Raw genomic sequence first — 26,637 nt, 5'->3', positions numbered from 1 at the left:
ACTGGAAAGACGTGGTCATGACAGCACTCTGAAGAGAAGCCACACAATTTCATCTACTAAAAGCCTTGGAATGGCTCAGTTCCTACCTTTCCCTAAGCTTGGCCATTTGTTCAACTCTTCTTTGGATTCTGGGAAATATTCTAAGATCCCTTCTAAATTTTCTCCTCCCCCCTCCCTTTTTTTTTTTTTTTTTTGCTATATTGGTTTACTTATTGATTTTTGCTACTTGTAAACAAAAGAACCTTAATGAGTATGAACACACAGCTTTGGTGATGGTATTTTAATTTATCCTGCCACCTATTTTCAGAAAAAATTTTAAAGAGTAAGTACACAAAGCACATCCCATAGAAAGAATCCAAGAGCTCCTGTTCCGATTCTGCCACTAAATAGCAGTCTTATTTTGGAGAAACTACTTCACATCTCTGGACTTCAGCATCTATATAATGAAGTTACTGGAATCTCTGAGATCTCTTCCACTTCTCTTTCACCACAACAAAACAAAACTGGCCTTCCCTTCCAATCGGGAATGTTTTATTATTTCATAAGTGTTTATTTTGTTTGCTCTACTACTTTTTAAAAGACCTAGATATAATTAAATTTTCTTTGAGTTAGAAATTACAGAAAAACTGTTTCTTGGAACAACAAAATGTTGAGAAGCTGCCCAAAACTTGAAAACATACAAACTTCTAAGCGGGATTTTCCTACTCTTTATCTCAACTTGAGATATACTCTGTGTTGAAGAACTCAAGAGAAATAACTGACTGGCACTTTTTACAAGTTAAGGGCACACCTAGTTCAAACAAGTTAAAGTAATAAGCAAGCAGGAAGGGTGCTTATTAGCAGTGGCATGTAAGTAATGAGAGAAGGTATGCAAGGAAGATGTTAGGCATCAGGAAGTTATAGGTATTCATTTCCACAGGACTACTCTGAGTCCAGTTCAATGTGGAGGCCTTTAAGAGCACCTGCAACTCAAGTTAAAACACAGACAAGTGGGCTAGAACCAAGATTTTGGACTATCCTTGAGACTCTGAAGCTACTTTCCTGATTCTTATGTACATCACATCTGAGTCTATCCTCTCTGGAAAAGGACTGAAGAAATACTATTTCCACAGGTGCATTTAAAAGGTAAACCATTTTTAATATTCCTACTAATCTCCATTCTTCTCATTTAAAATCTCTTCCTAGCAGTATTTTGTCTGGGGTTCACAGGGTAAGGCCTATTACTACAAGCTACTTGGCATCTTAACAAACCAGTTAGGCAAACTTATAATTCCTATATTAATAAGGAGATCCTTATTCTATTCAAATTTGTGAATTGATGTTCTGATCTCTATTTAACCTTAGGAATGTTAGGAATAAAAGATCATGCTCAGATTTCAGTAAACATACAGCATTAGCATTTATTGACCTCAAAACAAATGAACAATGATATAAGTACTCCTCAAAATCGACTGTCTGTGTAGTATGTTTTCTTGGAATGACATTCAAATTACAAATACATCTAATGTGCTGGGAATTCCCAATTTTAAATCAAACACTGAAACCATAATTTGAGCACTATACGTAGGATTTAGAAAACATCTCAACTTTCTTAGTCATGGTACTGCTCTTCAACTTTTCCCCTATGCAATGGAAGAAAGAAGGTTTTATGTACACTCCTGTACAAGATACGTTGTAATGCTGATCAAAGAGTATCAGTGAATAATAAGACTGGTTGCCCAGGAGTAGAAAGGAAAGTCATCAGCTAAGGTGCAAAAACAAAGATGGAGGCCTTAAATGTGCAAAGGAGTTTGGACTGTTCTATGAGCCTACAGAAGCCATAACAAACTTTTGATCAATGAAATAACTTAGTGAATGAGCATTTTAAAAACAAACATTTGTCTGTTTTAATGTTTACAAAGCAAGTTCACAAGTTATCATTCCTCCTATACTACACTATAGTCTCCTTTTTGCTTGTTACATCATATACATAATTAATCAATATACAAATCTTTTAAATACAGATGTGGTCATTATGTTGTGATGATGTATAAACACATATAATACCTAACCTCAAAGATGCTCTCAAGAATAAGAGGCTGAATAAAACCCAGAAGTAAAATACAGCTTCATAAAAAACACAAAGTAATGCCATATTGTAATAATAAATGAAAAGGGGCAGGAAAATCATAGTGCAGTAGTCCCCTTATCTGTGGGGGATATGTCCCAAGAACCCCAGTGGATGCCTGAAACCGCAGACAGTACCAAATACTATATATACTATGCTTTTTCCTATATATACATATCTATGATAGGGTTTAATTTATAAATTAGGCACAGTAAGAGATTAAAAGCAATAACTAATGATAAAATAGAACAATTATAACAATATACTGTAATAAAAGTTACCACAGATCTTAGCAACCTCAGCATATGATTTTTTTCTTTCTTTATTCAGTGGAGAACTGTCACCTTTTCATTTAAAGGAAGCACTTTAAGGCTTCTCTTTGGCATATCAGAATTGTCAGCATCACTACCCTTGTGCTTTGAAGCCATTAAGTAAAAGAAGGGTTACTTGAACACAAACACTGCGATACCTCGACAGTCCATCTGTTGACCAAGAGGGCTACTAAGTGACTAATGGGTGGCAGGTAGTGTGGATGCTCTGGACAAAGGGCTGATTCATGGCTCCAGGCAGGATGGGGCAGGAAGGCTCGAGAATGCTTCATGCTACTCAGAATGGTGGGCAATTTAAAACATGAATTGTTTATTTCTGGAATGTTCGATTTAACATTTTCAGACTGCAGCTGATCATCGATAACAAATGGTGGAAAGCAAAATCATGGATAAGGGGGACCACTGGACTATAATAGTTTGTTTTAGTTATACCTATATCAAAGGGTGCAATCCAGCTTTGCACCATTTGGCTGCTGCACTTGAAATCAGAGAAAATTCAAAAACAACAGCAAAAGTGATTAAATGGATAGAAAAACAAATCCTTCCAGGAAAGATTAAGTATCCTGGAGAAAGCACTTTACTATAGTGCTATATTAAAGTTAAACAGTGCCAAACACTGTGCTGGATATGATGAGGGGTACAAAGGAAGAAAAATGCAGGCCCCTGTGCCTAGACAGACTGCAATATAGTTGATGGATACAATATTAGTGAAATACTTATAGACAATATGATGGCACACATTTTTAAGTCAACTGAAAATGATTCAAGTTTCATTAATTTCATCCTCAATAACTCCTATTCTCTTCACGATGTTAAATAGTAACAGTAGTAATACCATAGGCTAGTTTAGTGCTTTATGGTTTTCAAGATACTTTATTAGTAAGTTACCCTCACAACTACAGGGTAGAAATTATGTCCTCATCACTAAGAACTCCTTTGAGGGGTGATTAGGCACATGGGTATGGTGATGGATTGTGAATAGTCTTGGGGTAGTGAACGTGATGTAATCTACACAGAAACTGAAATATAATGACATACACCCGGGGTCCGGCCCCGTGACTGAGTGGTTAAGTTCGAATGCTCCGCTTTGGCAGCCCAGGGTTTTGCCGGTTTCGATCCTGGGTGCAGACATGGCACCGCTCATCATGCCATGCTGAGGCGGCATCCCACATGGCACAACCAGAGGCACTCACATCTAGAATACACAACTATGTACTGGGGGGCTTTGAAGAAGAAGAAGAAAAAAGAAGATTGGCAACAGATGTTAGCTCAGGCGCCAATCTTGAAAAAAAAAATGACATACACCAAAAGTTTATATAATGTTATAAACCAATGTTACTGCAATAAAAAAAGAAAGAAAGAAAGAAAATAAAAAGAACTCCTTTGAAATTAACTCCCTTTCCTGAGTTCATCAATTTCCTTAATATGGTGGCTCTTCAACTCTGCTTGATCATTAGAATCACCTGGGAGCTTTTTTAAAAAAATACTGGGCCCAGAGATTCTACTCTAACTGCATTGTGTGCGGAAGAGCTAATGATATTTTTACAACCTCGCTAGATAATTCTAACATGCAGCAGCCAGGATTGAGAACTGCTGCCCTGATATTTCTCTCTCTCTGCATATTTCCCCCCATCTCTGTCTCCCTCCCTCCCCCCCTTCCTCCCTCCCCCTCTTTTCCTCTCCCTGTCTCTCTGTTAATTTTATTTTCTGGTTGTATGTGGGTAACAGTTTACCAAACTGCTCAAATGCTTTCATCAAATCTAAGATACCATCAATTGTAATATTAACCATGATTTATGTGTCACTAAGAAAGACAACATACTGCCACAAAACACTTACAAGCCAATGACTTTAAGACATAGTCTGATTCCAGAAATGTTAAATGTGAAAAAATGTCCAATATGATAGAGTTTTCCATCCCTAATTTATAATCACTCTACTCTCTGTAAGTAAGAAACTGTATTTGCTCCTATAAACCATCATATCTTGTCCTGCTGTTCAGGCCTCCTCTCTTTCCTCCATACCATCTCATCTCTAAAGAAACAAGATGATCTAAAGATAAGAGGATAACAGAAGGACAGTGGTAGGAGACAGCACTGGGAGCAGAGACCCTTTCGGTCACTGATTTCATACCAATATTACTTTTACAAGGTTTCAAAGGCATGTGCCTCATTTGAGATTGTAGATAACGGTAATTAACTTAAAATATCTCCTCCTCAAAGAGAAGGTAAATTTACTTTTGCCAAATAGCACTACAAAAATGAGTTCTATACAATTATATAATTTCAATGTTCATTTGATGGCTTACAGAAGTGCTCTGTTCATCTAGTTACAATAAAATTTTCCAGTGAATAATAAGGCATAGGCTACACTTCGAAAAAGAGAAAACTCATTTTAAAAAACTTAAATGACTTCTGCTTACAGAATTATAAAACACAGGTTTCCCTGAAACACTTATCTCCCAAAGTACATTTAAAATATGAATTAATAAGATTTGCAAATTGTTTTCAAGACTACTGCCATAATGAAAAGCAAAGAAACGTGGAATGGAATTTCGCCTGAACTTCTCATTTAGTCTGTCATTTTTACTTGTGCTCCTTTTGATAGATAGTGCTTTATTCTTTTCTACACTCCTCAAATGAGGCTTAAAAATTTGCTAATGTACCGAAGTTTCCTGGGCTTCTTTGAAGACTCAGTTCAACACTGCAAAACATTTTACAAGTGTATTTATCTGACTGGAATTGCACATCCACATCACCTTCCTGCTAGAGGTTTTATCCAGTGAGTCCTAGGACGAGTCAAGCACTCTGCATAGTTGGGGAGACACTGTGGTCAATCAGCTGCATAAGGTAGGTGAGGTAGAACTTGTGTCAGTACAATCCCAGCACCAGACAACATCTACTGCAGGTGAAGGTTCTATTTCAAAACAAAAAGTTCTGACATTCAAGCAGAATTAGATTAGCACAGAAAAATCCTTTATCCTTAACGTATGTTAATACATTACACTGCGTAATTTATTTTTATTTTTTAACACACAAGAGGAACATAGCTGAATATCAAAATGAATGTTTCTCACATTCAACGCTATGAACAGGAGGCTATGAAGCAGCAGCAGCAAGCAATACATAAGAAAGAGAAACAACTTTCAAAAGACATAGGAGAGTCAAGGCAAAGGAGAATTAGAGGACACAAGTCAGATGGCCAAGGGTTACCCAGATTTTGGAAAATGAACAGATAAAGATGATCAGGGAGTCAGGTAGATGGGTATCAAATTTAAGTGAGGAAGAAAGACACAGATCAACAGGCTTGAAAAAATGTGGGGAAGTCCAGAACAAAGACACAGTGCCAGGGTTAAGCAAAAATTGACAGCTGCTGCTCTAGCTGTAGTTGCTTTTACTTTCTTTCTAAGGTAATGGGAACTAATCTTTTTAAAAGACAGGCATAAAAGCATGCAGGTAAAAACAACCAAAAAGATTTGGTGAAAGTGGGGAATGTGGAGACAGAAGTACAGTGCTCTTATTAAAAACAGTTCCTAAGACCATCCCTTTTCCTTGAAAAGAAATGTCTGAATTTCACAGAAGAGTGATCTGTTGAGTCTAGGGGAATTATCAAATCTCCTATCTTCCCGTCAGGAGAGATACCTTCTTGGTAAGGTTCCATTTCCTCCCATGGCATGGGATTATCTCTGGCATATAAACAGAGCAAGCATATATTATGATGAAGTCCTGTGTCAGTCATGGTAATGACAATGACCTCATTTCCCATCAGGAGTTGGTAGATAATTTGGGAATTCCTCCCAGTGGCCTAGAATAAGTTCCGCCTAATGCAGATAACAGAAGATTAACATCACCACATAGTGGAGAGTTTTGCTAGAATTTGGTGAGGCATTGGGCCTAACCAATGGATATACTCATACCAAGAACCTAACAGTGGCATTGTTTAAATCCTCAAAGTTGGCTAAAGGGCTCTTTTATATGGGTGATTACAGATGTCTAAGACAGAGGTGACGTAACTCTAATAAAGGGCTATGGTAGCGAGGAGAAAACAGGGTCCCTACCTTTTTAAAATATTTATCTTTCGGCCTGCAAAGCAGATGAAATCTTCAAGTCTAGCGGTCAAGTGGATCTAACTGAGCTACCTCTGACGTGTGGGTTAAGCCCTTTTGCTGAAACCACTGAACTGATTAATTCCCGTGTGTATCGGCAGTGAGGCAGAGAAATGTAATCGCATAAACCATGGATATTTCCCTTGGCATAGCTACTGAAGCACCATTTTTATAGTTTTAGGGTTGTGTGGACCCAAGTGACGCTAGATAGCACAAGCTCTCCCCACACTCCACCTCTGCCCCCAAGCAAGTAAACATAAGCTTAGAATAGACTAAAAAGAAGACAACCTGGCTTTCTCCTAAGGGGCACGTATACCATAACAGCAGCAAAGATCAACAAAACCCTGCAATTTCTATAAACTGCAATCATCATGCTTTAATGGGGATAATGTGGAGTAATGGGGATAAGGTGGGGCCTACTGGTTCCATTTTTCTTTTTTAAGACTGCAAGTTGGAGGCAACAAGACACAAAAGGAAAGTCCTATGGATTCACACCAGCCTCCAGTCAGGCACTAAGACAAGGCTTCCATTACACTATTGTTGCTAGGCCACAGGTGGCAAACAAATCACATGTGTCAGCTCTGCAGAAGCCAAGAACACCGAAGTGAATTCTAGAGGGAGAAAACGCAATCAAGGGTTAGAGGCACACGATGGGGTGGTTCAGAGTCTGTCAAAGCAAGCCAGCAGAAACAAAGACATGCATCAGCAGTTTTAAAAACCAAGCAGCAGAAACCAGAAATGAGCGAGTTAGCAAGTATAATGCGGCCCTGGAGTGATGAAGAGTCAGCAGTCCAACTTCCAGCAGTGATGCCTCACCTCCCCGCCCAGTGGAAGCCCATCCTCTAGCAGCACTAGCTTCAAGGCCTCCTTATGAAAGCACCTACAAATGGGCCAAAGAGAGTGTAAGGAAGCAGACCAAGTATCACATACTATTCAACTACATCACTTTATTTAAACATACAAAGAAAATTCTAGCAGTCTCCACCACTACACTACAGTTATGTTCAATTAATTCTTATGTCCCAAGAAGTTCATTATTACAGAAGACTATGTCTATACATGAAATTGTTATGCCTTTATTGATTTTGCTGTTACACGATGCTACTCATGAGCAGTGACTGTTAACATAAGAATTCTATGAATAAATATCCAAAGTTGTACCAAAAAGAAAACCTATTCAGTATTTCCTAAAAAGTCACATCCATAGAAAAGACTAGATTATAAAAAAGCAAAATCAACATACACGAAATTGTTAGAATATAAGAGTAAAAACTCTTCTTAAATGATGCAGCACTAAGAGGAAGCTGTAGTCCAAGTGTTGGCTTGCTATTAACAAGCTGTAAAGGTCTAGATAAAACACTAAAAACTCTCTAGAATGCAATTTTATCTTTGGCAAAATGAGAAGACTGAATTTCACGGTCTCTAAGCAAAAACTTAACCCTAAAAATGTTATGCCTTAGATTTCTAGTTTAATTTCAATGGACCTTTGATAATCTCAATGACACATAAATGTTAAATTCAAAATATGCCATAATTAAGGATATAATTTTTTTATATCTGAAGAAAATCTAACATTGTTTAGAGAAAATAAAAGGTAAGTATTTTTACAAGAATCTGCTCCAATATTTCTATCAACACAAATTTGAATAATTTAGAAATACCTTTAATGTAATCTAAATATAAGGCAATGTAAAATCTAAAGTCTAATTCTGAGAACAATGTAGTTCCTCAGAATAATTCAGCAGATAGACCAGTCAAGTAAAAGTGTACTGGGGACAACATTCAAATTTCTTACCACTGGGCCTTTAAATTCTAGAAATGAAAGCTCAGATCCCTAAAATGCTTTGGAAGGCAAGTTACAGGGGAAGGAGAAAAAAAACAAAAGGGGAAAAACACCAGACTCACACTGTTCCAGCTCCCAAGTTAAAAAAAAAAAAAAAAAAAGCATAGGCTTTGGTCCTTTCTTTCACCTTTGAAAGAACACTGGGGGAAAAAAATCAACCAACTTTCCCATGACACTATTTTACAGTAGGTATTTTGAGTATGTCTGTCTTTTATCTTCTCAAACATATGTGTACGCGTGCGCACACACAGACACACACAGAATGATAGTATTTTCTACAGCAGTCCAAGTCTTTGTTCAGCACTGAAGCAGGTTTAGGGTGAAACAAGCTTATGAATGTTCCATAGGAAAGCTTAACCCAATAAAAGGATATGATTATTGCAAGGCCTGTATATTTGATTTTTTACCTTTAGGGTCCAAAAGCAAATAAAATAACAGAACATTTTGTTAAAGGACATTAAGAAAATTTCTTCTCACTTGCAAAGATCCCAAAACCAGAATCACATGCAAGTCCAATTAAATTCAAGTGCAATGTCACAACTAACAGGTTTAAATATTCTCATTTGGGCCTCTAAAATGACTACACCACTGTGAAACATGTAACTCTTTATAGGAGAGAAAATTCTATACACCTAGTTCCTTTCTCTTTAGGATTGCCATTTATGATTTACCTTAAACAATGATACTAACTCAACATACATTATTCTCCAAAAGAAAACAATGTTATTCAATATTAAGCTTACCTGATTAATCTCAAAAGACATTTAGAAATGGATAAAAGTTCATACTTAGCTGGAGAATTAAACATTTGTAATTGCTTAACTGCCAAGAGGAAATTAAATTTATTCTAAGTAACTTTTATCACTTCAAAGAATATACATGAAAATCTTTTCACAACAAATTCCTTCCCTGATACAGTTAAATGCAAATTATCTCTTTTCCGTCTTACTCCAGAAAGCTCCTGCATACATAGCTGATACGCCACCTACTGCAAAACTGAGCTGACAGCGCAGGCGAAGCTGCCAGCATTTCCATTCCACCACCAGGCTGGGGCTGAATAAAGGCGTGTTTGTGTGGTAGTGTTTCTTTTTTAAAAATCTCAAAGCCAAGAAGAACAAGCTGAAATAGGATTGTCAAAAATGGAGCGTAAAATAAACAGAAGAGAAAAAGAAAAGGAGTATGAAGGGAAACACAACAGCCTGGAAGATGCTGACCAAGGAAAGAACTGCAAATCCACACTGATGACTCTCAACGTTGGTGGATATTTATACATTACTCAAAAGCAAACACTGACCAAGTACCCAGACACTTTCCTTGAAGGTATAGTGAATGGAAAAATTCTCTGCCCGTTTGATGCCGATGGTCATTATTTCATAGACAGGGATGGGCTCCTCTTCAGACATGTCCTAAACTTCCTACGAAATGGAGAACTTCTACTGCCCGAAGGGTTTCGAGAAAATCAACTTCTTGCACAAGAAGCAGAATTCTTTCAGCTCAAGGGACTGGCGGAGGAGGTGAAATCCAGGTGGGAAAAAGAACAGCTAACACCCAGAGAGACTACTTTCTTGGAAATAACAGATAACCATGATCGCTCACAAGGACTGAGAATCTTCTGTAATGCTCCTGATTTCATATCAAAAATAAAATCTCGCATTGTTCTGGTGTCCAAAAGCAGGCTGGATGGATTTCCTGAGGAGTTTTCAATATCATCAAATATCATTCAATTTAAATACTTCATAAAGTCTGAAAATGGCACTCGACTTGTACTAAAGGAAGACAACACCTTTGTCTGTACCTTGGAAACTCTTAAGTTTGAGGCTATAATGATGGCCTTAAAGTGTGGTTTTAGACTGTTGACCAGCCTGGATTGTTCCAAAGGGTCAATTGTTCACAGCGATGCACTTCATTTTATCAAGTAACTACCTGTGTCACGAACAAAGGCAACAAGCACGCAGCCAGCAAGCTTCGGAAAACCACAGCATCAAAGGCATCCCAAACAACGTGCCCAGCTAGCTCTGTACTCAGAGCCCTGCTGCTAATCAATTACTGTGAGCTAACGGTATGTAAATTCTATCGCTAAAGATGTCCTTCTCTAGGGTGTTCCTGCTGATCAGACTCTTAAAATGAAACTCAAAATGAAAACAGCAATCTTCTATATATTGTAAATAAAGACTGAATGCTTTTGCTACTTGTTTATTTTTCCTTAAGCTGTCTTTCAATCAGAATGTCTTGGGTACTTGCACAATGAACAAGCATGTGCATTATCTATCGTTCAATTAAATAAATGGTAATGAAATATTTGAAGGGGCTAGAAGATTTAAAATTCTTTCTACTTATGGCAAAATCTACAAAGAAACTGAACTCAGTGGTAAAATTAACCACTGAGAGCAAAATAAATGTGCAGATCTACTAAAACAGAGCTATAGTAAAACCAAATGAGACTGTAAGAAGATATTGAAGCTATTGATTTAATTTTTTTATTTAATTTTTAATGGTAGGCACCAAAAGCATATTCATAGTTCCTGTATTTCATACTAGAATTATAGCTGGATTGATATATTGCTGAAAATTCCTAGAAAACTGCTTGATGACAATAAAAAAATAAAAGCACTACTAGCTTCTTTGCTTGTATTAATAATTACAATAAAAGTTACATGTGTCACTTTTGAAACAAACAGTATTGCTTGATGATTTCGTACACTATGCATTGATGTTTTAAGTGGCAGGCTACAGTAACCCTGGCTGATCTTGCAAGTGACAAAAATCAGCAAATTCATTTCTTTGCAGGCTGAGGTGCAGCACAGATGGATAACTTACTTTCAACAGAGTATGTGGTATCAGAATAATAGAGTTCATTTTCAGAATCACCTTAAACATCTATTCATTTTTCAAGCTCAAAAATATTAAATGAGCATCCCTAAACATTATTCTTACAAAAGAACTTTATTGATTCTTTTCAGTACCTCTTTTGATGCTAAACCTCAGACTCAATGAGTTATGTTAATCTCTTCAAGCTAAACAAGAAGTTATTTTTTAAAATTAAATTTTATATATTGTCTCAATGACACATTCCAGAAACTTAGCCTTAAATGTGAATGCATTTTTTTCCTCCTAAAAACCAGCTAAGTCATTTCTATGACACTTATTTTCTCTGGTTTCTAAGAACACATTATATCTTAAATTTGCTCCTTTAAAATTTAACCATTAAATCTGGAAACTAAATCTTAATTTTAATAAATTTGAAAGAAAGATTTCTGAAAATCTTGACTGAGGTTACATAAATTAGCTTACACTCAAAAGTTTGCTTACCCATAAAAACTTAGAATAAATTAGCAGCAAAGCTAATATTCATTCTCAGAACTATAACTGACTTCCAGTTACAACATCTAAGGTAATACAAATGTTGGCTGTACATAGTAAAAGAAATACTTTAAAATCTAAAAAGTCCTTTAAAAAATACACATTAAAAACAAAAAAACACATCAAGCACACAATCTTTTATACATGAGAAGAAAAAAATGTTTCAACTAAAACATCAAATTCTCTTTTATGTACTTTAAAATGGCTTAATCAGGATTTAAGGAACTATGAAATAGAAAAAAACAGTAAAATCTACTTTAGCAGTCATTATAATTGAACTGTTTCTCTACCTTTCCAGCTTATGAGTTGACTTTTCCTTGGCATTTGGTCTTTGGTAATGAAAAAAATGGTAGTGATTTAACCTCAAAGCAAGATTCTCTCTAACAGGATTTCATTACAGATAATAAATATAGCCCTGACATACCTTTTTACAGGAGACATAGCTGAACAATTCTTCTTAGAAGTATTATAAGTAAGGTTTTTGCATCAATTCGCAAAAAGAGAATTTAACTATTATAACAAAATTATTATTGATGGAAACCACTACTTAAATAAATCTGTTATGTATTTTTATGTATATCTCTAAAAAATCATACCTGCATGCATTTAATTCCTCAAGCTTTTGATAAAACACAATATCCTAAAACAATTTAAATAATCTAGAAGGAAATTTGACTAGATTAATTACTCTTGTGTAACCTTTCAAAATTATTTGCACTTGGATTTACATATTCAAGTGCCTAAATATTGTAAGTGTATAGAAAACACCTAGTTTTAAATTTTACTATTTTCTAAAAATACTTAGAAATACTTTCCATTCAAAAACTCAAGAAATCATATAAAATGCCAATTATAAGTCAGAGTGAAGCTGTCCTAATGTTTTTGTTTGCAATCACTGAAGAATTTCTTCCTCAAATCTTTCCTCATAGGTAAATATTGCTCCAAAGAACAAATCACAAAGTTACTCTTTATCTTCTTTTTCAGAAAGTAATAAAAAATAGGTTGCTATGCTTGCCAAGAGCTAAACATATATACTCTTATATGATTCTAGCACTGTCCTTAAAATACGAAAAATAAAAACACAGCTTATGGTGTTCTATATCTCTAAAATGTATATGGCAGTGCACAGAACAAACGAAAGAAAACAATCATGAGACTTTTCAAATAATATAAGAAAGAGGACTACATCCCAGACTGAAGACAATGATACCGATTAAGCTTGTTCAGTTATTTTTTTAAAGACAACAACTTATACTTCAAGTGCTATTTTAAGATGATAATAAAAGGTAACATTTATTGTTTTATTACATGCCAGACACCACATTATGAACATACATTATCTCAATTAATCCTCATGATGACCCAAGAAAGGTACTATTATTCTTTCCTTCTTAAAGACAAAGAAACAAAAACTTACAGGGCTAAAGAACTTGCTCAGATCATACAGTTAGTAAGAGGTAAAGGTGGGACCAAGATTTGAAACCCAGATATACTAGTTCCAAGGCCAGCAGAAACCATCTCTGCTTTTGTAGGCCCCTTATATCTCTAACACCTAGAACTTGGCATAAAACAGGCATTCATGGGTATGTGCTGAATACAGAATATCAAAATACACGTTTGCCTCACTTGATAAAATCTCACAATGCAGGTGTTCTTAAAATGTTGAGTGAAAAACCAAATTTTGGGAAAGCAAATAATATTTTTAATGTCATATTGTGTCATTTAAAGAACATGAGGTGAATCATCTCACAAGAGTAAAGAATATCCCAAACTTATCTATTGGCAAATCTAGATTTTCACTTATCAGGTTTGCTGAAAAGGAGGTTAACATTCTACAACCTGTACAGTCCAGAAAACTGATAGACTTTGAGGAAAAAGTATGGCACAGTGAAACACACATGGGCTCTGGAGTCAGACCTGGGTTCAAATTTAATTAACTTCCACTAACTTGCTTACATGACATAAGCAAGATTCTTAACTTCTTTGAACTTCAACACCCTCATAGTAAAATGCAGATAACGATTAGTTGATAGAGCTTTTATAAGGCTTAAATTAAATTCTAAACTATATGTAACATGCCTCACCCATCACAGGCTTTCAATAAGCACTAGTTTGTACCTTATCCAGTATAAAGGTATCTTCATGATATAACCATGAATGAAAGGCACAAAAATGCACATTTACATTAATTAGGCTTTCAACTTAGACATGAACAGAACAGAGAACTTTTAACAAACTCATGCTTAATACTGTGATGAATACAATAAGACACAGAATACACTTTAAATTGCTACAGGCAAACGCAGTTTTCATTTGTATTAGTTTAAAAATGCATACGATGAGTTTCTTAGAACTTTTATCTTCTAGTTTCACGTATAAAATCTACAAGAACAAAATAATAATTGCAGCTGTTCCATCAGCAATTTAAAATCAGTCAGCAGTAATATATGTGATAAGACAATCTAAAAGATACCCCTAATAAATTATGATTAAATGCCTTAAACTGCAATTATGTCACCCAAGGTTAAACTTAGAGCATCTGAATCATAATTAACCTTGCTAATAAAGCAGAGATGTAATATGGACTATCCAAAAGAGCATGCATCTTAGAAATTATTTGTATTTAGCTTTGAAATATATAATGGCTACTTCTGTAGCAGACTTATCTTCCTAATCATATTTTGCTTAAGCTAATAATAAAATTAATTTGCTTTTGTGAAGAAACACCAAGGGAGTGATGATAAAGCAAAGTGTGCTGGGCAGAGGGAAAATATCTAAGATGAAATTTAAAATCTGCCTAAAATAATTTATAAAGAGGTGACTGTATTCCTACTTCTCTTGACAAAAACATACAATAGTTCAAGAGTTTCTATCAAACAAAAATCACTGATATAAAATTTAATAAGCTGTCAGAAATTACCTACATTTAATTAAATTTTTCCAAGAATGCAAAAAATGTACAATACTAAGCAATTTGTATGTAAAATGCACAAATTTTAGTTTTAGTTAAATCACAAGTTATTTTAGAAAAATACTAAATTGGATATTAAAGAGGGAAACAATTATAATACACTTCTTTATAATCTGTCCTAAAAAACCTGTTCTCTAGCATAAAATATAACACAGTTAATCTAACAGCACAACAGGTCTTTCCAAATCCAGGATTCAGGAGTATTCAACTACATTTAAAAGCAAGTTTTGTTAGTTTTTTTAAAAAAAAAGATCTAATTAATTTTTGAAAATTCTTTTTTTTTTTGGTGAGGAAGACTGGCTCTGAGCTAACATCTGTTGCCCATCTTCTTTTTGCCTGAGGAAAATTGTCCCTGAGCTAACATTTGTGCCAATCTTCCTCTATTTTGTATGTGAGATGCCGCCACAGCATGGCTTAATGAGTGATGCATAGGTCCCTGCCCAGGATCCAAACCTGCAAACCCCAGGCCACTGAAGCAGAGTGCACAAACCCAACTACTAGGCCACTGGGCCAGCCCCAAAAAGTCCTTTTTGAAGACAGGGCCAACTTTTCAAAAGTAATTTTTTTTTTTTTTAGGAAGATTAGCCCTGAGCTAACTACTGCCAATCCTCCTCTTTTTGCTGAGGAAGACTGGCCCTGAGCTAACATCCGTCTCCATCTTCCTCTACGTTATATGTGGGACGCCTGCCACAGCACGGCTTTTGCCAAGCGGTACCATGTCCACACCCGGGATATGAACTGGCAAACCCAGGGCCGCTGAGAAGTGGAATGTGTGAACTTGACCACTGCACCACCGAGCTGGCCCCTCAAAAGTAATTTTGATTACTGTCCTCTAGAATGTTTAGTACATATTTTCTACATCATTAAAGTGTAAAATTGAGCAGATCTACTGATTTCTTCTTAATTCCACCCTGCTGATTTTGCCTCATTATAACAGATGTTTATTAACTAATGTTTTTAAGGTTCTTAAGAACTGTTGAATATTAATTTTAATCTGAATGATTGCTTGAATTTGATAACCTTCTATGACTTGATGTGATTTTACAAGAAAACTAGACCATTTAGCATTTGCTTTAGGTATCATACCGTTCAATAAATTTTTATTTACATTTATTTTTTAAAAACATTTAAAATAAGTATGAATGCAGACACCCAAGATCCTAAATCCTAACAAAACTATTTTGATTTCTGCATATTTTTTTCATCCATGTATACATCTTTTTAAAGAAACTCCTACAGAAATAAAAAAGAAAGCCTACAAATAGCTGTGCACAGAAATAATTATTAATAAAGGGTAGATGATTACTGAAGAGAAACACCAAACAAAAGAATCTAAAAGTGATAGGTGATTGATTTATAAAACAACAAAACCAAAAAGACCAACCACAGGCATTTATGACACATATACAGTTACTTGGTACCACGCAGCCAAAATATAATGCATTAGGTTTCAGTATATAAATATTCAGCTACCTTGAAAACTAGAAGCAGGCTTTACTAAAATGTCATTTTGGTTCCCAGTTATATTTCCCTGCCCCCTTCATTCTATCTTATCAAAATTTAGATTATTTGGATATAAGGCAGATTATACTTCATAAGAGGCAAGAAAAGGAGGTTCAACTATATCTCTTGCTATTACAGAACAAAAAATTGTATATTGTAAAATTCTCTAAATGATGGGTATACAGAATAAAAACAAAACTTGATACAAAAATATGGCAGTTAACCCTGAGGCTATGCCTTAAGTAAAATCATTCCCCATCTTCATTCTGTATCACCCTAAGACTTTCCATTTAACTAAAGGATGTAATAAAAACATTTTTTAGTAGAATTAACTTTAATTCCCTTTATTTCTTTTTTCAAGATTTAATTTTTTTCCTTTTTCTCCCCAAAGCCCCCCAGTACATAGTTGTGTATTCTTCATTGTGGGTCCTTCTAGTTGTGGAATGTGGGACGCTGCCTCAGCATGGTTTGATGAGCAGTGCCATGTCCACGCCCAGGATTCGAACCAACCAAACACTGGGCCGCTTGCAGTGGAGTGCGCGAACTTAACCACTCGGCCACGGGGCCAGCCCCAATTCCCCTTTATCTTTTAAAAAATGAATATGTACCAAACAGTGGTCTTTTTGGTTTAATGCAGGGAAAGAAAAGCTGTTGAGGATTTAAAAATTACAGTAAAAAGAGACATAACTCCACAAATGTTAAAAATTGCTAATGAAGTAAAAAAGCTGAAACCTCTTCTACAGAAACTACTGGTTTTCCAACAAGGCAGTAACCACTACCTACCTACCTCTTCTCTTCAAAGAAATCATCTATGGTTGTTTCTTTAAGTGGCAGGTGTTATGCTATAAAAGATCACTTCCCCGGGAAAGTACATGAATGGGTGGAAAGGAATAAGAAAAAGTGGGCTAGCACTCACTGAAGTGTTACTATGTATCATGCACTATACTAAGTACTTAAAGTGTATTATCTTTAAATCTCAGTGCAGAGATTGCTACTTACTTTCCTAATACCCATTCTTCCCTTCTTTGTTAGTAACCAAACTCTGATTCAGGGTGGCAATTGTATGCAGATACAAATCCATATTTCCCAGTGTTCTGTGGCTGCTAGGTGTAGCCAAGTTATCAAGTGCTGACCAATGGAAGCAATATAAGCAAAACTTGTAGGATGTGACTTTTGGATATGGTCCTGTAAAGGGTTACAAAGCTGGGTGAGCCTTTCTGCCTTGCCCTATTGCCTCCGTTTTGCTGCCTGGGATGTAGATGTGATGGTTATAACTGCAGCAGTCATTCTGGATCACTGTGAGGATGGAAGCCACAAAGTAACAATGGCAGATAGTTCCTAATAACCACGGAACCGCCATTCCATACCTGGACTTCTTACCTTGGAACTTCCTTCACAAAGAAGAAAGAATGTTTAATTCACTGATATTTTGGGACGTCCGGAAGAGATAGAGAGGGGTAGTATTAGAACCCCTGTTTTACAGATGAGGAAACAGATCTACAGAGTTAGGCAACTTGCCACAGGCACACAGCTACAAGCAACCTCCAAGTGCCAAGCTCTTAACCAGTGTGTGATGCCACCTTCAGATTAGACACCAGGAACTCAGCAAGAGACTCTGCAGAGAGGATATGTGCCTTCAAAATGGGCAAGATAATGTTGAAGGACGGCTGGCACTTCGACTCATTAGACAGGCTGAGACCTGGCTTAAGAAACTGGAAGACGCAAACCAAAAGAGAACCTGGCTAGTCCGGTGAGTTTGCTGCAAGAAAAAACTAGGACAGAGAATCCATTTCTGAGATGTGTGGGGACACAACCACAGAAAAGAAAAGGGGTGACTGGTAGGTCAGGGAATAAGTCTAACCAGGAAAGAAACCTCCGTGAACCAGGCAGCTTTCCTCAGTCAGGTGCAGAATCATTGGATTAAATCCAGAAGAACAGCTACCTGGAAATAACCACCAAACTGATTTCTAAAAATGAACTGAAAATTCTCCCATGAGAACATCTAAGAAAAAGTAGAATATCTTTAAGCAAATGGGGGGTGGGGGGAGTATTTATATAACAAGTAAGCAAAGGAACAACTTTACAGATTTCTGAGATAGAGTCAACTTTCGGACTACACTCCCCTCCCCCACTTTGGGGGTGGAGGAGGAGAATGAGTGCGGCCAGAAGAGAGCACAATCCTCCTCTGTTTCCCTGTAGTATCAAGCAAGCAAAAAAAAAGGACTTAGGATTAAAAGCGTCTTGTACGCTGTTTTAGAGTCTTTTGGAAGAGAGTGAAGTAAGAAAACTGGGAAAGAGAAAAACAGTTTGAAAACTCAAGTAGTGGAAACTGGAAGACAGACATAGCCAACTGCTTAGAAACAGCAAGGGATGAATGAAGAAAGAGTTAAGTAGCTACCTCCTCACACAGAGAGAGGCCTGAGTTCTTAACCAGCAGGGCAGCCATTTGTTCCTCAAGGAGCTAGTATTATTATCATCAATTATCCAAATTCAAAAGCTTATGGTAAACTACTCAAATAATTAGACATTTTCGCCAAGAACATGTCAGCAGATGAATCAAGAAAAGCTACCGCTAGCTTTTTTACACTTAAGTTAAAATACTGGGGCACTGATGCTTTTTTTAAAAAGTCAGAGAAAAAGTGACCCAAAGGACAATGATAGGTGAGTTTTTCTGGGTATATAGCCCAAATTTGATGATCCTTCAAGAGGCAACACCCATTCACCCACATATTCATAGCTTTATATTTACTTCTAAATACATACTAATTGTTTTTGTGTTACACAGCTTTAAAAGATAAAATATAAAGTTGTTATTGCTTAAAATCTTATTTTACACAGCCACCTGGGAGGCAAATTAATTATAAATCATCAGAAGTCTTAAACATGAGAATACATATGTAAAACAGTCCACTGGAAAGAAAAAGTATTTCGAAAATTGGCAAACTAACAAATGAAAGATGCCAACGAAGACCAATACAGTTAAAAAGCCCCAATGTTGCTTGGAACACAGGCACTTTTAGCTTCCAGTCACTTAGGATGTCTTAAATAACCAAACAGGATGAGGACACATAGAGAAACGTTCTTATTCTAAAGAACTCAAGGAAGATGCCTGCTAGCCTAGTTCCCACCAATCTTTTATAAAATCAAACGGAGAAGGATAGGACCAATGGCACTGCTTGGTCAATCTTTCTGGATTGAACACACACCTAACTAAAGTCACTAGTAATACCTTTTCCTTGGCTTCACATTAATGATGAATTTCTTTTCAATTTCACTGTAAGTTGATACAGGCCAAAGCAATTCATTTTCTTAGACCCACATTTTAAAAACAGGTTTACACTGGACACATTTAAAACTGTCTTTGTAGCTTAAGACTCTTGCCTTTAAGTCTATTGCTCATTTCTGTTCAAAATCCTAGCCCACACAATTATGGGCTCTTATTATATGTGTAGAATAATAATAATAATAAATATAAAAAATAAAAAAAGAATAAAAGGTCACTAATGTTTACTGAGCTTTAAACTCATGCCAGGCACCTTGCTATAAGCATTTTTGTTATTGCTCTGTCTAATTTACAAACGGAGAAACTTCATCTGGAAAAGAAGTGGGTCTAAGATCCCAGAGCTCCTAATGAGATTGAGGAGTGTTCTGATTCAGCAGTTGGGTTCCAGAACCACTCTCAACTACTACACATACATTCTGTCAACCTAAATTCTCCTTCTAGGTATGAAGAGTAGAAATTGGTTTTCTTCCTCCATCTATGAAAATAGTGTTCATCAGACAACTTTATAATGTAAATAATGATTCAGAGGTAAGAGGCTGAGCTCACTTGAAAATTTTTTAAGAACATCAGAGAGAAATGTTTATATATGTAAGTAACTGACACATTTTAAACACTCCTAGCTATTCATTCAGGAATTCCCCCAAAACCTCCTTGGGCCTACCTTTTTTACTCTGATTTATTATTTGAAGTAACAACAATAACTTTCCTTAAAACTACTATGAATAAGAAAATAAATTCGAAGCTGTCATTAGTTGAAATGAGTGTCTCTTTTCTCCTTGAGGCAGCCAGTAAAAACGGAGGGAGGTATATGAAGAGAATTGATGCCATATCTGAATACCACTTTTGGTTTCTGATGACTATACGGCAAGGAACACCTAAGAGACTGACAATTTACCAGTACAAAAATATACTTCTTTAAAAGAAAAAGTCATGCCTTCTGCATGTCACTATACCTTTCTGAAGAAAACACTAAGACATACATGAAAAATTAACTGAATAATTTTTATTAAATAAAAATTTATTAAAGCAATACATTAAGGTAATTAATAGGCTTCAATTATATAAGCCTGCAGAAATAACAGTTCAATCCATTTCAATATAAACACATAAAACTAGAGAAAACTAAAATGACCAATCATTTTTTTACATGACATAAGCAATGCTGACCAAATTAAATCAGACCTTATAATTAAGATAAAATGTACTTATTAAAAATTAGATTTCAAAATTGAAGGAAATAAAGACAGGAAGTGTGGAGAGGAGAGAAAAGGAAAGTATGATTCAATAAGTATATCAATTCTTCCACAAAAGCATTTCGTGTACAGTCAGCTTAAAAATAAACATTAAATGCCTAGAACTCTTTAAAGAATAAAAGATATATACGTCATTTATATCATTTATTTTCTATATATATAATTATAACTATATATCTAAAATATACACAAAATGTCAAGTCTAAAATGGAGACTAAAATTCTACAATGGAGCTGAAAAGAAACTATGCATATTTGTAAAAGTCACCCATGAACCCTTTTTGAAAAACAAGATCTAAGGTTGAAATTGAGACAAAGAGGAGATAAATGAAAGTAAATAATTCAGGAATAAGTTGGCATGATCAACTAAAACTATAAATCTATTTATAATTAATACTAAGGTTAACCAGTATGGTAATTAGTTGCAGAACAGAATGTTAATTTTTAAAGCCTCAATAAAGTGAAAATACAACAAATAAAAATGGAAAAATTCTCTTTTGAGGAAAATAATTTCCTAATTTTTCATAACAGAATCAACAGATTGTCAAAAAATGAAACCTGGAGTTAAAAAAATAATAATGACTCCAATCCCTTAATCCTTCCACCCTTACATCCACACCTCATCCTCTGATGTTACAAGGAGCCCTTATTTTATTATTTTATTTATTTATTTTTTTTTAACTTTTTCCTTCTTCTCCCCAAAGCCCCCCAGTACATAGTTGAATATTTTAGTTGTGGGTCCTTCTAGCTGTGGCATGTGGGACGCCGCCTCAGCATGGCTTGACGAGTGGTGCTAGGTCCATGCCCAGGATCTGAACCAGCGAAACCCTGGGCCATGGAAAGAGAATGTGCGAACTTAACCACTCGGCCATGGGGCCAGCTCCAAGGGAACTCATATTTCCTGTGGAAAAGAAGCATTTATTTGATATTCAGCAATTCTTTCCATTCTCTTTCTTCTGTTACTTCAAATAAATTAACTATACTTGTTCCTAGTCCCTATAATGGTGGGCTAAGTTATTTAGATCAAATCTCCCACTGCAAACAACAATGAAGGCTGAATAAAATCTTTTAAAGTATCAAAAAGACCACAAGATAATCAGTAATCACCAAACTCCAAATATAAGGAAAACAAGAATCCCTGAGGTCATGGGCCAATCCAGAGAAGGAGCCCTTCTGTTTAGACAGTCTCCTGAGAAAGGGAGGAAAAGAATCAAAGTCCAGAGCCTGCACAAGGTTGGAAGCCTCAGGCGAGTTCCTTACCATAAGAAGTTAAAATCCCAAAGTACTATACCCTCAGGGTGAGGGGAAACAGGACATGGAAAAGCCCCTGATGAACTGTAAATAGGATGACCATGAGTCCTGGTTTCCCAAGACAGTTTAGCTTCTAACACTTCTTCTTACTCTCAAAAATGTTCCAGTTTGGATAGTAAGTTACATGGTCACCCTAACGATCACCTAGTTTCAATCCACTGGCCATCCTAACAGAGAAATGTCAAGCCTTGAAAATGGTTTAATGTGGTCATGGTAGATAGTCTCCAAAGATGACTGCCAACAATTCCTCCATTCCTGAACAAAGAAAACTGTCATAGATTCAAAAAAAACCCAAATAGCACATTTAGAAATCAAAAATAAGCAAAATGTAAGCCTCAATAGATAAGTTTAAGTAGCAAACTAGACACAACTAAAGAAAGCTTTAGTGAGCTGGAATACAGGGAAAAAAAATTTCCAGAATACAGCATGGAAAGAAAAAAGATGGAAAAATCAGAAGAGAGATATAAAAGATACAGTGAAAAGGCTAAGCATATGTTTAAAACATTAGTTTAATCAGAATCTCAGAAGGAGGGGAGAAAAACAAATAGAACAGAGGCAACAATTAAAGGAATGGTGTCTGAAAAATTTCAATTGAAGAAAGCAATCAATAAATACAAGAAGCTCAATGAATCCCAGGCAGCTTAAATAAAAAGAAATCTACATTTAGGGGCTGGCCCCATGGCTGAGTGGTTAAGTTTGCACGCTCTGCTGCAGGTGGCCCAGTGTTTTGTTGGTTCAAATCCTGGGTGCGGACACGGCACTGCTCATCAAACCACGCTGAGGCATGCGTCCCACATGCCACAACTGGAAGGACCCACAATGAAGAATATACAACTATGTACTGGGGGGCTTTGGGGAGAAAAAGGAAAAAAATAAAAATAATTAAAAAAAATAAAAAAAAGAAATCTACATTTAGAAATACCATATTAAAACTGTAAAAATTGAAGAAAAAAATTCAAAGTAGTCACAATGAATAAAAAGGGAGATTACTTTCAAAGCAGTAGCAGTAAAACTAAACGCAGAATTCTCCATGACAAAAACAACTGAAGATTGCTATCTTCATAAGTTGAATGAAAATATCTGCCACCCTAGAATTCTATACACAGCAAAAATACAAATTACTAATACCACAAATGAAACTAGAGATCACTACAGATTCTAAAGACATTGTAAAAGAAAATAAGTGGAAATTTATGCCAATAAATTTGACAATGTAGATGAAACGAAGAAAATCAAAACTACCAAAATGATACAAGAAGATATAAGAAATCCAAATAGTCCTATAAATAAACTGACTTCATGTCAAGAACTGTGAAGGGTCTGAGATGCCATCCTATTACAAACTGACAAGTTAGCCTGCTACAGTTTCATAGATGCCGGCAGAAGACAGGAGCCTTCTGGGTTAGGGAAAAAGGCTTTTATTACTCACTGCAAAGCAGGCAGCATGATCTTCACGTTTGTATCACTGCCTTCTGCCCCCTCAATCTGCCCATGGCAGTAATGCAGAGAGACCCAGGTGGATAACATGCACACAGAGGGTTTGTGTCACAGCTGAAGAACCCCAAGCTTAGGAAACCCCCAATCTTATACAGGGGCTGCTAGCAAACCTAACAAACCTTGGCCCTGTAGGGAGATCCTATTTCTATATTCCAAGGGTTTCTGTTATACAAACATCCTTGAAAAGATAGTCTCTGGGATCAGAGCTGTCTGTCACAAGACGTCTAGAAATACCATACAGAATTGTTCCCCCAACACTCCATAATTAAAACCCTGCCCACAAAGAAAATTCCACACCCAGTCAGACTGATTGGTGAATTCTGCTAAATATTTAAGGAAGAAATAAACCCAGTGTCACACAAATTCTTCTTGGTAACAGAAAGAGGAGTCACCTCCCCAACTTGTTTTATGAGGACAACATAACCTCAATACCAAAACCTGACAAAGACATTAGGAGAAAGCAAAATTATGGGCCAATTTCACTCATGAAGATAAATGTAAAACTCAAACAAAAGATAAGCAAACTAAATCTAGAAATATCTAAAAGAATTATAAATCAAAGCCAAGCTGGAGTTGTTCCAGGAATAGAAGTTTGATTAACAATAAAAAAATCAACATAATTTTCCACATTAGTAAGATAAATCTTATAATCATGTCAATAGATACAGAAAAAATATTTTACAAAATTCATCATCCATTCATGGATAAGTTTTTAGCAAACTAGGAAGAGACAGGAATTTCCTTAATCTGATGAGGACTACTTAACCAAAAACAACAAAGTAAAACCTACAGCAAACATACTTAAAGATGAAATGTTGAACAGACATGACTGCATCACTACCCCAACTAATACAATAAGGCAAGAAAAAGAAATAATAGGTATAAAATTTGGATAGAAAGACACAAAACTGTGGTTATATTCACAGATTTTATGACTATGTAGGCATAAAATTTTTAAAAATCGGTAGATAAATTCCTAGAATGAATAAGGCGGTTTAGCAAGACTGTAGGATACAACGGCCAAAACTAAAATTCAACTGTATTTCTATACACCAGGAACTAAGAGATGATCTAATCTGTCTAAACAGATACTTTATACAGTAGTGTCAAAAATATCAAATATCTAGGAATAATAATAAAAAATACACAAGGCATCTACAGAGAAAACTACAAACATTACTGAGAAAAATGAAAGAAGACCTCACAAATGTTCATCTACTCCAAAAGTCAATAAAAGATGTTAATTTTTCCTAAAGTGCTATACATATTCAATATAATTCCAATAAAAAAATCCAGTCAAGTGTTTTGTGGAAAATTTCAAGCTGATTCTAAAATGTATATAGAAATGAAAAGTGGCCAAGAATAACCAAGATACGCCTGAAGAACAAGGTGGGAGGGCTTGCTGTCCTGGATATCAAGATTTATTAAGCCAGAATAAGAAAGATACTGTGGTATTGCACAAGGATAAATGAATCGACTAACAGAACAGAGAGAGAGTCTAAAAACAGACCTGTTCTTTGATAGATATTTATGGCAAAGGTGAAACTGCATAACATTGAGAAAAAGATGGTCTTCTAAAAAAGTACATGATATTCATCCACATGGAGAAAAAATAAAATTTGACCCGTATCTCACATCCTACAGAAAAACCAATTCCAGGTAGACTGTAGATCTAAACGTGAAAGACAATACAAAAAAGCTTCTGGAAAATGGTATGAGAATAATTTTTTATGATCTTGGAAGCTGGAATGGGACACAAAAAGCACAAACCATAAAAGAAAAGACCAATAAACTCGACTGCACCAAAGACAATAACTTCCGTTCATCAAAAGACACCTTTAAGATAAAGAAAACACAAGTCACAAAATAAAAGACATTTGTAACCTATGTAACTAATGACTACACCCAGAATATATAAAGTACTACAACTCAAAAAGAAAAAGTGAACCCAATAAAAACATGGACAAGAAATCTGAACAAGCATTTCACAAGACAGGAAATCCAAATGGACAATAAACACATGAAAGGGGCTTAACTTCATTAGAAATTAGGGAAATGTCAAATCAAACCACAATAAGAAATCATTACAAACCCACTGTAACAGCTAACATTTAAAAACAAAAAAAAGGACAATACTATTGGAGAGGAATCGAAACAAAAAGAATTCGTATACACTGCTGATGTATGACTCTTTTGGAAAACAGTTTCAGACTATCAGCAAGAACTGAAGATAAATATACCCTGTGACTAAAGTCCACACTTAGGAATATACTTTTCAAAAATTTATGTAGCAGGCCAATTGTACACAAATGTAATGCAGCACCATTAATACGACACAAATTATAAACAACACAAAAATCCACTAACAGTAAAAATGGATAAACTGCATTAAATACACACTTTGGAATACAGCAAAGAAAATAAACTATTGCTATATACAACACAGATCAGTCTTGGAAAACAATGTTTGGTGAAAAGGCCATACCAAAAAATAGTGCATACTGTATGATCCCATTTAACAATCAAAAAAGGCAAAGCAGAATATATGACAGAGGAATGAAAGCTTAAATGCTAAAATTAGGGGAGAGAAATAAAGTGGTTATCATAAATGGTTATGATAATGGTTACCTCTGTGGAAGAAGGAGAGAGTGGTGATGGAGGAAGGATACCCAGCAGCTTCTGAGGGGCTGCACATGCTCTATTTCAACTGTTTACATTAATGTATTTTTTCTGTATTTGTTAGTGTTCACATTTTTTAATGCTTTTTAAATTATCTATATATTTATTTTTAAAAACAGCCACTCTGGAAAACAGTTTGGCAATTTCTTATGAAATTTAACATGCAATTACCATACGACCCGGCTGATGCATTCCTGGGCATTTATCCCAGAGAAATAAAAACTTACGTTCACACAAAAACCTATACACAAATGTTCAGAGCAGCTTTATTTGTAATAGTGAAAAACTGGAAACAATCCAGATGTCCTTCAATGAGTGACTAGTTAGACAAACTGTAAGACATCTATAACACGGAATATTCAGTGATAGAAAGGAATGAACTATTGATATGCGCAAA

At 35.6% G+C, this 26,637-nt stretch overlaps 2 protein-coding genes across 2 annotated transcripts in view; one reads left to right on the top strand and one right to left on the bottom strand.

The window, feature by feature from the left end:
- Window positions 1-26,637, bottom strand: part of GTF2F2 (general transcription factor IIF subunit 2) — a 148,717-nt gene that overhangs the window by 67,164 nt on the left and 54,916 nt on the right. The window lies entirely within an intron of this gene.
- On the top strand, window positions 957-10,967 carry KCTD4 (potassium channel tetramerization domain containing 4). Its single transcript, XM_046665049.1, has 2 exons — window positions 957-1,125; window positions 9,339-10,967. The coding sequence occupies exon 2, from the start codon at window positions 9,524-9,526 to the stop codon at window positions 10,301-10,303; it is 780 nt and encodes a 259-aa protein (XP_046521005.1). The 5' UTR covers window positions 957-1,125; window positions 9,339-9,523; the 3' UTR covers window positions 10,304-10,967.

This window comes from Equus quagga, chromosome 6 (genome assembly GCF_021613505.1).
Source record: "Equus quagga isolate Etosha38 chromosome 6, UCLA_HA_Equagga_1.0, whole genome shotgun sequence".
Classification (NCBI taxonomy): domain Eukaryota; kingdom Metazoa; phylum Chordata; class Mammalia; order Perissodactyla; family Equidae; genus Equus; species Equus quagga.
This window is presented reverse-complemented; position numbering and strand designations above follow the sequence as displayed.

Bases quoted from the DNA above. Each gene is read 5' to 3' on its own strand.
- KCTD4 (XM_046665049.1), top strand. From the start codon at position 9,524: ATGGAGCGTAAAATAAACAGAAGAGAAAAAGAAAAGGAGTATGAAGGG.